Source organism: Corylus avellana, chromosome 2 (genome assembly GCF_965113065.1).
Source record: "Corylus avellana chromosome 2, dhCorAvel1.hap1.2, whole genome shotgun sequence".
Lineage (NCBI taxonomy): Eukaryota > Viridiplantae > Streptophyta > Magnoliopsida > Fagales > Betulaceae > Corylus > Corylus avellana.
Window position 1 is genome coordinate 30434071 of NC_142491.1, and position 15088 is coordinate 30449158.

The 15088-nt window shown below is 40.5% G+C and overlaps 2 protein-coding genes across 2 annotated transcripts; both read left to right on the plus strand.

Annotated features, from left to right (window-relative positions):
• The first annotated feature begins 5366 nt into the window (after positions 1 to 5366).
• On the plus strand, positions 5367 to 5942 carry LOC148587605 (uncharacterized). Its single transcript, XM_088512718.1, has one exon. It carries the CDS (start codon positions 5367 to 5369, stop codon positions 5940 to 5942), a length of 576 nt encoding a protein of 191 aa, XP_088368844.1.
• Positions 5943 to 11247: 5305 nt separating this feature from the next.
• LOC148587606 (uncharacterized) lies at positions 11248 to 11823 on the plus strand. Its single transcript, XM_088512719.1, has one exon. The coding sequence runs from the start codon at positions 11248 to 11250 to the stop codon at positions 11821 to 11823; it is 576 nt and encodes a 191-aa protein (XP_088368845.1).
• Positions 11824 to 15088: the final 3265 nt, after the last annotated feature.

Genomic DNA, 15088 nt, shown 5'->3' on the forward strand with positions numbered 1-15088 from the left:
GTAAAGTCGGTGTCGGTCAGAAGTCGGTAAAGTCAGTTTTGGTAATGTCGGTATGTGGAAATGTGGCAAATTTGTTGGTAAAGTCGGTCGGTAAAGTCGGTTCAATTAAAAAACTTCTTCCGCCTACCGAACCGAAAAATTCGGAAAAAAAAAAAAAATCATACCGCCTATTGTCCGACATCTAGTCGGTAACGGTCCGTGTCGGTCAAAATCGGTCGGAAGTCGGTTAGTCGGTAATTTGCTCAGCCCTACTTGCTCCACATTGGGTTGTCACAAAACTTTTTTTTTTTTTTTGACATGTTCGTACAAGAGAAGGGAGGGGGATTCGAACTAGTGACCTCCATTTCAATAAGTGTGGCCCCAGCCAATTGAACTACCTCTTGGAGACGACAAAACATTTTCTACGTAACTTTAATCCTCGTAAATCTTATCAGTACGTTTTGTTTTTCAAAGAGTTTGTTAGTGTATTCTCACTTTTAGTACTGAGTTTGCTAAGTACTAGGCCATTGATTGTGCTACCCTTGCTCAACATTAATGGGTCATGACAAAACATTTTCCACGTAATTTTAATCCTAGTAAATCTTATTCGTACGTTTTGTTTCTCAAAAAATGTTATTCTTCAAGACCGATCTTTCTATTTTTCAAAAACATTTTCATTTAGTTATTTCTTTTTTCTTTTTTTGTAAAATGTGTAGAACACAATGAAACATTCTGTAGTATAAATTAACATGTATAAATAACATGATCTGTAGTCACGAGTAAAATATGCAGGTATATCATGGCATGTAAAAAGCACATTTCAATATTTGTTAGAAGTGTTTTACTTACAACTTGCTATCCCCTTTCATCGTCACTTTATCAATTCATAGTTTGTAACCGTCTACATTATATTATGACTATTTGTATTATTATAGGACTTTACTAGATATCCAATAGCCATCTTTCCCTAGAAAAGTCATTTTCACTCAAAATCTAAGCAGCTCATTTGAACCTAACCCTAACAGCCCTATCAAAGCTCTTTGGTCCTTAGTTTATACTCACCTTGTTTGGACGAGGTCCGAATGGAACTCCAACCGAGCTCGTTGACTCTCCTCATTCGGACGTGGTCCAAACAGAACACCAATCAAACTCCTTGTGTACTAGCTAGTTTACACCAACACCTTGCTCAGACAAGATCCTAACAACTACACAATTTGAGATCTTCGGTTAGTGATCTACATCTTTACCTCGTCCAGTCATTATCCGAATGGGACACCGACCAAAGCCTTCGGGTCTTGGTCTCATCCAGACGAACATTTCAAGTCGTTCAAACAAATTCTCGTAGAAACCTTATTTTGCTTCGAATTTCCTCTTCCATTCAATTTATAATGGTTATCTTAATGCTTCTTTTATACTACACAACCTTCATAAGTTAAACATGCACTCCTATCACTTCCATTTTTATGTAAAGATCCACCATTTTTTACAAAAACTTTAGCTTCCTCATTTTTAACCACAACAACCTTCCCAATGACACAACTTCATCAAAGCATTGTTATAACTATACTAAATAATTAATCACCGCCAATAGCCACAATCTAACCTACACAGATCCATAAAAATTACTCATAACAATAATCATTATTGTTAAGTTTTAAATTGGCCGTATTCAGTGTAAATGGTCTTGAGTTGTTTTTTGATTTTTAAAACATGTTGTTAAGTTTGCAAGTCTATTTGTGCGAAACAAGTTTCCCGTTGGATGGGTGTCAAAACAAGCTTGTAATGGGACTCAATGAATTTCTCTCGGCCCTATGCGTTGGATAGCACGTCAAAATAGGTCTATGACAGGACTTATAGAATTACTCTTGGCCTGCGCGTTGGATGGCAGGTCAGAAAAGGCATGTGACAGGACCTAGGGAAAAGCTCTTGGCCTATGTGTGGGATGGCACGTCAGAACATGGACATGAGGGGATTACAAAGAGTTTACTTTTCACTTCATGACGTGACTCATTTCTTGTTAAAACGTGATAAATTCTATATCTCATATATACATCTTTTGTTCATTACGTCTTAACGCAAAATGAATCCCATTAAGACGTGATGAATAAAATTTCTCAATTATAAGTTCTATTTCATGTCATTGTTCACAGCAGATTTTTTGGGAGATTTTCTCTAGAGTCTCAAGGTGTTTTTCTTTGAGTAAATAGTTCTCTGACATTGGAATCCAAGGGAGGAAGTGGTGAAAGTTTGGTGCTATCCCTCTCTTGATGTGTTGATCGTTAAATCATCTACAACCATTCATTCTACATCCTTGAAGAAGCCTACCGGATGGTCGGTGATGAGATTCACTCTACGAAGATGGTCAGCTAGGAGGCGGGCAAGGGAGCTTGTTGTCTTATAGAATATAGAGACTTGCAAGAGTTTGCGCGTATTTTTTAATGTTTGTAATCTGGTTCTTCGTATAGTGATTTTCCTAGTTTGGCTGCTCCGGAGTAGTTTTTACTTTTGATTCATTCAAGAGGTTTTTCACTTCATAAACAAGTTCTTGTGTTATGGTTGTGATAATTTAATTTCCGTTGTGTATGTTTTAATCGTTATTGCGTTATCGTTTGATTTAGTTGTTGTTGGGGGTAGAATACGATACTCATGTTATATCAACTACAAGTTCCATAAGCCAAAATGAGATGGGACGAAATTTAGAGATCATACCTTTTGTAGTTCCTCATTCCCCACACTAGAATCTCTTATTCCCACTCTAAAAACCAAGCTTCTACTCACAAAACTCGGTCTTTCAGCCTTTGGATGAACAAAGGAAATGAAGATGTGAGTTTTACTTCAACGATCTAGTCCTTCAAATAGACAAATATTTGGGTACTGTTCGCACTCATCCACTTAAGTTATTTCACATGTTTCGACGAGCTCGAGTTAGATCCATTAAATTTCCATCTCCTCAACCACATCATTCCATCGCTTTTGCAACACATGGAAATACTTGCTCGTTTGGACGAAGATCTCTATTCATTTAGATGAGCCTCTGACAAGTTGTATTAAAACGCCCATCTCATCCATTAAATCTGCACATGAATTAATCTGAGTCGATGTTGTCCTCGCCTAGATGAAACATCTCCCCATTTGAATACAGTTTAAGAACTCCGTGTTCTACAAGCTTCCCGTCAGGCGTTTTGCCCCATAATTTCCTAAATTTGACTTGTAATTGACCTGACACCCTGATAGGGAATCTACCCGTGTGATCACTAGGAATCCTAATTCAAAGTACCGAGGGTAATCCTATCGGAGGAAGAATAAGGGATAAGGGTTATCTCATTTATCTAGGAGTTGTTATCTGATCTAGGTTATCTTATTATCTTATCTTGTTATCTTATATGTTAGTCAGTATCATTTAAGTTATTAGGAGATATCTCTTGTGGAGATAAAATTAGTTATCGTTATTTTAAAAAGTAGTTATCATTAGTAGGAGTTGGCTATTTATTGGAATGTAGTAGGGAAGAGAGATTCATTGAAGTATTTTATAAAACAAGTATGTATAATTGGTTTCTCCTACCTCAAGTGGAGAATTATCAATAACATTTCCCATTCTATTTCAATTATCATCCACAATCCATCAATCCAACATCCTGAACCTATCAATTGGTATCAGAGCAATGACGACCCAGAAGGAATGCATTGAGAAACTAGAGGTAAATGTCCAGGAGATCAAGACCTCCGTGCAGAACCTTGCACGTACAATGAAGGACAACATCAGCCAGTTGTTGAAGGAGGCATTGGAGTCCATGTCCAAGTCCCATGGTGACTCTTTACGTCAACCTGAAAAGGAAAGCAAGGAGTCCAACAATACTGGCAGACATAATCACCACCATGACAATCGCGAGGATGGTCATTATACCAAACCAATGAAGATGGATTTTCCTAGGTTCTCGGGGGACGATCCCATCGTGTGGCTTCATCGGGCTACTCAATTCTTTGAGTGTCAAAACACCGAGGACGACAAGAAGGTCACGCTTGCTGTCTTTTACCTGGAATGGGAGGCAAATCAGTGGTGGCAATGGTTGAAAAAGGGTTATCACGTCGACAATGTAGTTGTTACCTGGATCATCTTTGAGAAGGAGTTGTTGGCTCGGTTTGGCCCAACAGAATTTGAAGATTATGATGAATCCCTTTCACGCGTGCAACAACGAGGCACCTTGAGGGATTATTTGGAGGAGTTTGAGAGACTCGCCAATCGGGTGGTTGGATGGCCGCAGAAGGCCATAATTGGCACCTTTTTGGGAGGTTTAAGGGCGGACATTTCCACAGATGTAAGGAAGTTCAAACCTCGGACATTGCGAGAGGCCGTGGAATTTGCGCGCATGAGGGAGGATGAGCTGCAACGCACAAAAACGACTCCACCGGCAACCGATCCACCGAAATCCACCCTGCAACCCAATGGTTCCCCAACCCAAGTGAAGAAGCTCTCATGGGAGGAAATGCAATGAAGGCGAGAACAAGGGCTATGTTTCAACTGCAATAAACGATTCACCCCGGGCCATCGATGTGCTGCAAAACAATTGCTCATTTTTGGGGCCGAGTCAATGGCTGGAGAAGAACTCGAAGATGCCACTTGGGCAGATGTTGATTGCCTCCGGTAGCAGTTTCCGAACCACGACCTTGAGGACAAGGATCGTGTACAAGGAGGAGAAATTGATAGGGAATCTACCTGTGTGATCACTAGGAATCCTAATTCAAAGTACCGAGGGTAATCCTATCGGAGGAAGAATAAGGGATAAGGGTTATCTCATTTATCTAGGAGTTGTTATCTTATATAGGTTATCTTATTATCTTATCTTGTTATCTTATCTGTTAGTTAGTATCATTTAAGTTATTAGGAGATATCTCTTGTGGAGATAAGATTAGTTATCGTTATTTTAAATAGTAGTTATCATTAGTAGGAGTTGGCTATTTATTGGAATGTAGTAGGGAAGAGAGATTCATTGAAGTATTTTATCAAACACGTATGTGTAATCAGTGTCTCCTACCTCAAGTGGAGAATTATCAATAACATTTTCCATTCCATTTCAATTATCATCCACAATTCATCGATCCAACATCCTGAACTTATGAGTTGGTATCAGAGCAATGACGACCCAGAAGGAACGCATTGAGAAACTGGAGGTAAATGTCCAGGAGATCAAGACCTCCGTGCAGAACCTTGAACGTACAATGAAGGACAGCATCAGCCAGTCGTTGAAGGAGGCATTGGAGTCCATGTCCAAGTCCATGTTTACTCTTTACATCAACCTGAGAAGGAAACCAAGGAGTCCAACAATACTGGCAGACATAATCACCACCATGACAATCGCGAGGATGGTCATTATACCAAACCAATGAAGATGGATTTTCCTAGGTTCTCGGGGGACGATCCCATCGTGTGGCTTCATCGGGCTACTCAATTCTTTGAGTGTCAAAACACCGAGGACGACAAGAAGGTCACGCTTGCTGCCTTTTACCTGGAATGGGAGGCAAATCAGTGGTGGCAATGGTTGAAAAAGGGTTATCACGTCGACAATGTAGTTGTTACCTGGATCATCTTTGAGAAGGAGTTGTTGGCTCGGTTTGGCCCAACAGAATTTGAAGATTATGATGAATCCCTTTCACGCGTGCAACAACGAGGCACCTTGAGGGATTATTTGGAGGAGTTTGAGAGACTCGCCAATCGGGTGGTTGGATGGCCGCAGAAGGCCATAATTGGCACCTTTTTGGGAGGTTTAAGGGCGGACATTTCCACAGATGTAAGGAAGTTCAAACCTCGGACATTGCGAGAGGCCGTGGAATTTGCGCGCATGAGGGAGGATGAGCTGCAACGCACAAAAACGACTCCACCGGCAACCGATCCACCGAAATCCACCCTGCAACCCAATGGTTCCCCAACCCAAGTGAAGAAGCTCTCATGGGAGGAAATGCAATGAAGGCGAGAACAAGGGCTATGTTTCAACTGCAATGAACGATTCACCCCGGGCCATCGATGTGCTGCAAAACAATTGCTCATTTTTGGGGCCGAGTCAATGGCTGGAGAAGAACTCGAAGATGCCACTTGGGCAGATGTTGATTGCCTCCGGTAGCAGTTTCCGAACCACGACCTTGAGGACAAGGATCGTGTACAAGGAGGGGAAATTGATAGGGAATCTACCTGTGTGATCACTAGGAATCCTAATTCAAAGTACCGAGGGTAATCCTATCGGAGGAAGAATAAGGGATAAGGGTTATCTCATTTATCTAGGAGTTGTTATCTTATATAGGTTATCTTATTATCTTATCTTGTTATCTTATCTGTTAGTTAGTATCATTTAAGTTATTAGGAGATATCTCTTGTGGAGATAAGATTAGTTATCGTTATTTTAAATAGTAGTTATCATTAGTAGGAGTTGGCTATTTATTGGAATGTAGTAGGGAAGAGAGATTCATTGAAGTATTTTATCAAACACGTATGTGTAATCAGTGTCTCCTACCTCAAGTGGAGAATTATCAATAACATTTTCCATTCCATTTCAATTATCATCCACAATTCATCGATCCAACATCCTGAACTTATGAGTTGGTATCAGAGCAATGACGACCCAGAAGGAACGCATTGAGAAACTGGAGGTAAATGTCCAGGAGATCAAGACCTCCGTGCAGAACCTTGAACGTACAATGAAGGACAACATCAGCCAGTCGTTGAAGGAGGCATTGGAGTCCATGTCCAAGTCCATGTTTACTCTTTACATCAACCTGAGAAGGAAACCAAGGAGTCCAACAATACTGGCAGACATAATCACCACCATGACAATCGCGAGGATGGTCATTATACCAAACCTATGAAGATGGATTTTCCTAGGTTCTTGGGGGACGATCCCATCGTGTGGCTTGATCGGGCTACTCAATTCTTTGAGTATCAAAACACCGAGGACGATAAGAAGGTCACGCTTGCTGCCTTTTACCTGGAATGGGAGGCAAATCAGTAGTGGCAATGGTTGAAAAAGGGTTACCACGTCGACAATGTAGTTGTTACCTGGATCATCTTTGAGAAGGAGTTGTTGGCTCGGTTTGGCCCAACAGAATTTGAAGATTATGATGAATCCCTTTCACGCGTGCAACAACGAGGCACCTTGAGGGATTATTTGGAGGAGTTTGAGAGACTCGCCAATCGGGTGGTTGGATGGCCGCAGAAGGCCTTGATCGGCACCTTTTTGGGAGGTTTAAGGGCGAACATTTCCACGGATGTGAGGAAGTTCAAACCTCGGACATTGCGAGAGGCTGTGGAATTTGCGCGCATGAGGGAGGATGAGCTGCAACGCACAAAAACGACTCCACCGGCAACCGATCCACCGAAATCCACCCTGCAACCCAATGGTTCCCCAACCCAAGTGAAGAAGCTCTCATGGGAGGAAATGCAATGAAGGCGAGAACAAGGGCTATGTTTCAACTGCAATGAACGATTCACCCCGGGCCATCGATGTGCTGCAAAACAATTGCTCATTTTTGGGGCCGAGTCAATGGCTGGAGAAGAACTCGAAGATGCCACTTGGGCAGATGTTGATTGCCTCCGGTAGCAGTTTCCGAACCACGACCTTGAGGACAAGGATCGTGTACAAGGAGGGGAAATTGATAGGGAATCTACCTGTGTGATCACTAGGAATCCTAATTCAAAGTACCGAGGGTAATCCTATCGGAGGAAGAATAAGGGATAAGGGTTATCTCATTTATCTAGGAGTTGTTATCTTATATAGGTTATCTTATTATCTTATCTTGTTATCTTATCTGTTAGTTAGTATCATTTAAGTTATTAGGAGATATCTCTTGTGGAGATAAGATTAGTTATCGTTATTTTAAATAGTAGTTATCATTAGTAGGAGTTGGTTATTTATTGGAATGTAGTAGGGAAGAGAGATTCATTGAAGTATTTTATCAAACACGTATGTGTAATCAGTGTCTCCTACCTCAAGTGGAGAATTATCAATAACATTTTCCATTCCATTTCAATTATCATCCACAATTCATCGATCCAACATCCTGAACTTATGAGTTGGTATCAGAGCAATGACGACCCAGAAGGAACGCATTGAGAAACTGGAGGTAAATGTCCAGGAGATCAAGACCTCCGTGCAGAACCTTGAACGTACAATGAAGGACAACATCAGCCAGTCGTTGAAGGAGGCATTGGAGTCCATGTCCAAGTCCATGTTTACTCTTTACATCAACCTGAGAAGGAAACCAAGGAGTCCAACAATACTGGCAGACATAATCACCACCATGACAATCGCGAGGATGGTCATTATACCAAACCTATGAAGATGGATTTTCCTAGGTTCTTGGGGGACGATCCCATCGTGTGGCTTGATCGGGCTACTCAATTCTTTGAGTATCAAAACACCGAGGACGATAAGAAGGTCACGCTTGCTGCCTTTTACCTGGAATGGGAGGCAAATCAGTAGTGGCAATGGTTGAAAAAGGGTTACCACGTCGACAATGTAGTTGTTACCTGGATCATCTTTGAGAAGGAGTTGTTGGCTCGGTTTGGCCCAACAGAATTTGAAGATTATGATGAATCCCTTTCACGCGTGCAACAACGAGGCACCTTGAGGGATTATTTGGAGGAGTTTGAGAGACTCGCCAATCGGGTGGTTGGATGGCCGCAGAAGGCCTTGATCGGCACCTTTTTGGGAGGTTTAAGGGCGAACATTTCCACGGATGTGAGGAAGTTCAAACCTCGGACATTGCGAGAGGCCGTGGAATTTGCGCGCATGAGGGAGGATGAGCTGCAACGCACAAAAACGACTCCACCGGCAACCAATCCACCGAAATCCACCCTGCAACCCAATGGTTCCCCAACCCAAGTGAAGAAGCTCTCATGGGAGGAAATGCAATGAAGGCGAGAACAAGGGCTATGTTTCAACTGCAATGAACGATTCACCCCTGGCCATCGATGTGCTGCAAAACAATTGCTCATTTTTGGGGTCGAGTCAATGGCTGTAGAAGAACTCGAAGATGCCACTCGGGCAGATGTTGATTGCCTCCGGCAACAGTTTCCGAACCACGACCTTGAGGACAAGGATCGTGTCCAAGGAGGGGAAATTGATAGGGAATCTACCCGTGCGATCACTAGGAATCCTACTTCAAAGTACCGAGGGTAATCCTGTCGGAGGAAGAATAAGGGATAAGGGTTATCTCATTTATCTAGTAGTTTTTATCTTATCTAGGTTATCATATTATCTTATCTTGTTATCTTATCTGTTAGTCAATATCATTTAAGTTATTAGGAGATATCTCTTGTGGAGATATGATTAGTTATCGTTATTTTAAATAGTAGTTATCATTAGTAGGAGTTGGCTATTTATTGGAATGTAGTAGGGAAGAGAGAGTCATTGAGGTATTTTATCAAACACGTATGTGTAATCGGTGTCTCCTACCTCAAGTGAAGAATTATCAATAACATTTCCCATTCCATTTCAATTATCATCCACAATGCATCAATCCAACATCCCGAACCTATCAGTTGGCATCAGAGCAATGACGACCCAGAAGGGACGCATTGAGAAACTAGAGGTAAATGTCCAGGAGATCAAGGCCTCCGTGCAGAACCTTGAACGTACAATGAAGGACAGCATCAGCCAGTTGTTGAAGGAGGCATTGGAGTCCATGTCCAAGTCCCATGGTGACTATTTACGTCAACCTGAGAAGGAAACCAAGGAGTCCAACAATACTGGCAGACATAATCACCACCATGACAATCGCGAGGATGGTCATTATACCAAACCTATGAAGATGGATTTTCCTAGGTTCTCGGGGGACGATCCCATCGTGTGGCTTGATCGGGCTATTTAATTCTTTGAGTATCAAAACACCGAGGACGACAAGAAGGTCACACTTGCTGCCTTTTACCTGGAATGGGAGGCAAATCAGTGGTGGCAATGGTTGAAAAAGGGTTACCACGTCGACAATGTAGTTGTTACCTGGATCATCTTTGAGAAGGAGTTGTTGGCTCGGTTTGGCCCAACAGAATTTGAAGATTATGATGAATCCCTTTCACGCGTGCAACAACGGGTCACCTTGAGGGATTATTTGGAGGAGTTTGAGAGATTCGCGAATCGGGTGGTTGGATGGCCGCAGAAGGCCTTGATCGGCACCTTTTTGGGAGGTTTAAGGGCGAACATTTCCACGGATGTGAGGAAGTTCAAACCTCGGACATTGCGAGAGGCCGTGGAATTTGCACGCATAAGGGAGGATGAGCTGCAACGCACAAAAATGACTCCACCGCCAATTGATCCACTGAAATCCACCCTGCAACCCAATGGTTCCCCAACCCAAGTGAAGAAGCTCTTATGGGAGGAAATGCAATGAAGGCGAGAACAAGGGCTATGTTTCAACTGCAATGAACGATTCACCCCGGGCCATCGATGTGCTGCAAAACAATTGCTCATTTTTGGGGCCGAGTCAATGGCTGGAGAAGAACTCGAAGATGCCACTTGGGCAGATGTTGATTGCCTCCGGTAGCAGTTTCCGAACCACGACCTTGAGGACAAGGATCGTGTACAAGGAGGGGAAATTGATAGGGAATCTACCTGTGTGATCACTAGGAATCCTAATTCAAAGTACCGAGGGTAATCCTATCGGAGGAAGAATAAGGGATAAGGGTTATCTCATTTATCTAGGAGTTGTTATCTTATATAGGTTATCTTATTATCTTATCTTGTTATCTTATCTGTTAGTTAGTATCATTTAAGTTATTAGGAGATATCTCTTGTGGAGATAAGATTAGTTATCGTTATTTTAAATAGTAGTTATCATTAGTAGGAGTTGGCTATTTATTGGAATGTAGTAGGGAAGAGAGATTCATTGAAGTATTTTATCAAACACGTATGTGTAATCAGTGTCTCCTACCTCAAGTGGAGAATTATCAATAACATTTTCCATTTCATTTCAATTATCATCCACAATTCATCAATCCAACATCCTGAACTTATGAGTTGGTATCAGAGCAATGACGACCCAGAAGGAACGCATTGAGAAACTGGAGGTAAATGTCCAGGAGATCAAGACCTCCGTGCAGAACCTTGAACGTACAATGAAGGACAGCATCAGCCAGTCGTTGAAGGAGGCATTGGAGTCCATGTCCAAGTCCATGTTTACTCTTTACATCAACCTGAGAAGGAAACCAAGGAGTCCAACAATACTGGCAGACATAATCACCACCATGACAATCGCGAGGATGGTCATTATACCAAACCTATGAAGATGGATTTTCCTAGGTTCTTGGGGGACGATCCCATCGTGTGGCTTGATCGGGCTACTCAATTCTTTGAGTATCAAAACACGGAGGACGACAAGAAGGTCACGCTTGCTGCCTTTTACCTGGAAGGGGAGGCAAATCAGTGGTGGCAATGGTTGAAAAAGGGTTACCACGTCGACAATGCAGTTGTTACCTGGATCATCTTTGAGAAGGAGTTGTTGGCTCGGTTTAGCCCAACAGAATTTGAAGATTATGATGAATCCCTTTCACGCGTGCAACAACGGGGCACCTTGAGGGATTATTTGGAGGAGTTTGAGAGACTCGCCAACCGGGTGGTTGGATGGCCGCAGAAGGCCTTGATCGGCACCTTTTTGGGAGGTTTAAGGGCGGACATTTCCATGGATGTGAGGAAGTTCAAACCTCGGACATTGAGAGAGGCCGTGAAATTTGCGCGTATGAGAGAGGATGAGCTGCAACGCACAAAAACGACTCCACCGCCAACCGATCCACTGAAATCCACCCTGCAACCCAATGGTTCTCCAACCCAAGTGAAGAAGCTCTCATGGGAGGAAATGCAATGAAAGCGAGAACAAGGGCTATGTTTCAACTGCAATGAACGATTCACCCCAGGCCATCGATGTGCTGCAAAACAATTGCTCATTTTTAGGGCCTAGTCAATGGCTGGAGAAGAACTCGAAGATGCCACTTGGGCAAATGTTGATTGCCTCCGGCAGCAGTTTCCGAACCACGACCTTGAGGACAAGGATCATGTCCAAGGAGGGGAAATTGATAGGGGATCTACCCGTGTGATCACTAGGAATCCTAATTCAAAGTACCGAGGGTAATCCTATCGGAGGAAGAATAAGGGATAAGAGTTATCTCATTTATCTAGGAGTTGTTATCTTATCTAGGTTATCTTATTATCTTATCTTGTTATCTTATCTGTTAGTCAGTATCATTTAAGTTATTAGGAGATATCTCTTGTGGAGATATAATTAGTTATCGTTATTTTAAATAGTAGTTATCATTAGTAGGAGTTGGCTATTTATTGGAAGGTAGTAGGGAAGAGAGATTCATTGAAGTATTTTATCAAACACGTATGTGTAATCGGTGTCTCCTACCTCAAGTGGAGAATTATCAATAATATTTCCCATTCCATTTCAATTATCATCCACAATCCATCAATCCAACATCCCAACCCTATCAATTGGTACTTATCACACCCTCGGGCCCAACCATACTATTTATTGCTTGTGAAACATGTTTCTGTTTTATTTTTCTTTAAGTCTTTTAAGTTGGGTTATCTTTTTCATGGAGTTACGACCTTTAACCAATTGTATAGCCTCTAACTGCTAAGTCTTCTGCTTGATCAACAAATCCAATCGCCCAATAGTTACCTTACTCCATCTTGTAAGCACATGTTAACACCTCTAACTTTGTTTGAATGACAATCAACTTATTTTCCCCGTTCATCTCTTTCCTCCAAACTCTCTTATCACCTCTTGTCATCAGTCATAGGTTGTCTAACTAGCTTCAAATTTGAAATACATCATTCTTCAATGGTCCAACCCCATTCCTCTATTATAAGATACAAATATTAGTTTGTGATCATAATTTCTAGTTGCCATCACCACAACCTTGATTGCACCAAAGTTCACACACCATTCCTTGTTTGTTACTACTTTTCCTAGTTTATATATATTTTCATTCACCCATATTAAAGTTTAAATTACAATAATATCTTGACAGGGTCTCGATTGGGTGTTGGTGAGTCCCGATGGGGTCACAGCGAGTTTTGACTGGGTCCTAGCAAGGTCCCAACCAAGTCTCGGTGGGGTCTCAACCGAGTCAAGACGAGTGTCAGTGAGTCCCGACCGTGTTGTGGCGAGTCCCGAATGGATCCCAATGAGTCCTAATGGTGGCCTGGTAAAGTCCCGACGAGGTCCCAATGACGTCCTAGCTGGGTCCATCAATTTGAGAATGAGAAGCTCAAATTCAAAAAATGGAAACCATTTTAAGGAAATTAAAGGAGTTTTTTCATCCAAACCAAAAATATTTTCTGTTGCACCAAAACCAAAAATATACGGAAAACATTTTTTAGAAATAATTTTACGTCGAAACAAATGGAGCCTAAATAATATTTAGGACAAAAGGATTCTCCATTTGTTAAAATTTTGTTTTTTTGTCTTTTGTTTACTTTTCTTAAAAAAATATTTTTTTTAAAAAAAACAACTAAAATAGAAAACACTTATAAAAAAACACAAAAATAATTTTTACATTTATTTCACATTAAAATAATTTTTCAAACTAAAAAATAAAAACATATTCTAAAATAACTTAACAAAGAGGCTAATAGATGTGGCATTGGAAAAGGCACAACCCCACACAGAACTCAAAGTAGGAGTGACTGCTCAAAGTAGTGAAAGTACCAGTTGTTCTGGGTTTGTCATTATAAAAGAATGAAATCAAAGGCAATAGCATATACTCACTGCCTTTAAGTAATGCTTACCACCTTATCCTGATCTTATTTATTTATTTATTTTTTCCCCTTTCCTTAACTTTATTTATTGAAGAAATGATAAACAATATAGTTGGTTAATCCACTCGCCAAGACCAAGAGTTTATTTAAAAAAAAAAAATCTGTCCAGCAAAAGCATTATGGATTTTTAGAGTATCTTTTCTTTAAAAGTTCGTAATATTTTGGCAAACTAACAGAGAGAAATGCCGGACAATGAATATTTTAGCAAATTAATTATTTTCCTCCAAACAAAAAGTTCTTTTTTTTTTTTTTTAAATAATTTTGTCGCCCTTATAAAAATTTCTGGTCCCATCCTTCGGTGGGACTAGCTATCACATATACCTTGATAAGATAGATTTTCATTTAAAAAATAAAAAATAAAAAAAAAAAGAAAAAGAAAAAGAAAAAGAAAAGAACTTTATAAACAGGGACCAATCTCATGATGGCATTTATAAGCCAACCATTCCCACGGCAGGCGGCTTTTTCTTAGAACCTCTCCCGATGGCTTGTAGTTCACGGTACCACTTGAGTTTTTGTTGTTATAGTATAATGTGGCAGTTAAAGATAGGGACAGGTGGCGTCTTTGGGTTGGTAGATTATGCCTTCAATGATTTACACCAGCTCCTTTCTTTGGAATTCACTCTTTTTTACCGGAAGGAGATCCCATTAACATCATCCTTACCATTCAACAGCCAAATCTCTTCAAAGACTCTAATTTTTCTTTTATTATTTCTGATAGTAATTTTATTTTGCTCTCTTTGCGTAACTAGAAAGCTTGTAAGGTTCCTAGAAGAGTAAATTATCGTGCCTAAATGGGTCGCTTTTAACCTTATGTTTAATAGTATTTTCAATCGGTCTTTCATTCTCTATTTCATCGAGATTAGAATAGAAAAGACCATCGTTGTAATATTTTCCTAGTTGGCTTAAAAAGAATAAATCAATCATCGCCAAGGTTTGCTTCTTTTTTTCTTTTTTTTTTTTTTTTTTTTTTTTTTTAAATTTCCTAGTCAAGTTGAGAAAAATACCGAAAAAGTTCTAAAAAGTTTGTGTGGAGGTTGTGAGATTGTTGGTAGAATGACAGGCCTAAAGATAAGACCAGTTATGCTATTTAGCAGTGGTGGAATTAGGATTTTAGTTTAGAGAGGACAATATTTAAAAATAAAATTGAACAAGAATTGATTAAAAATATTAAAAAACTAACGAAGTAAATAAACAATTCAACAAAAAATTAGTTATTGTTTAAAACATATAAATGTAACTTACAATTTATTTTGTCATGTCTAACATTAATTTATTCAATTGTCATTGATGAGTTTTCATATTTTGAA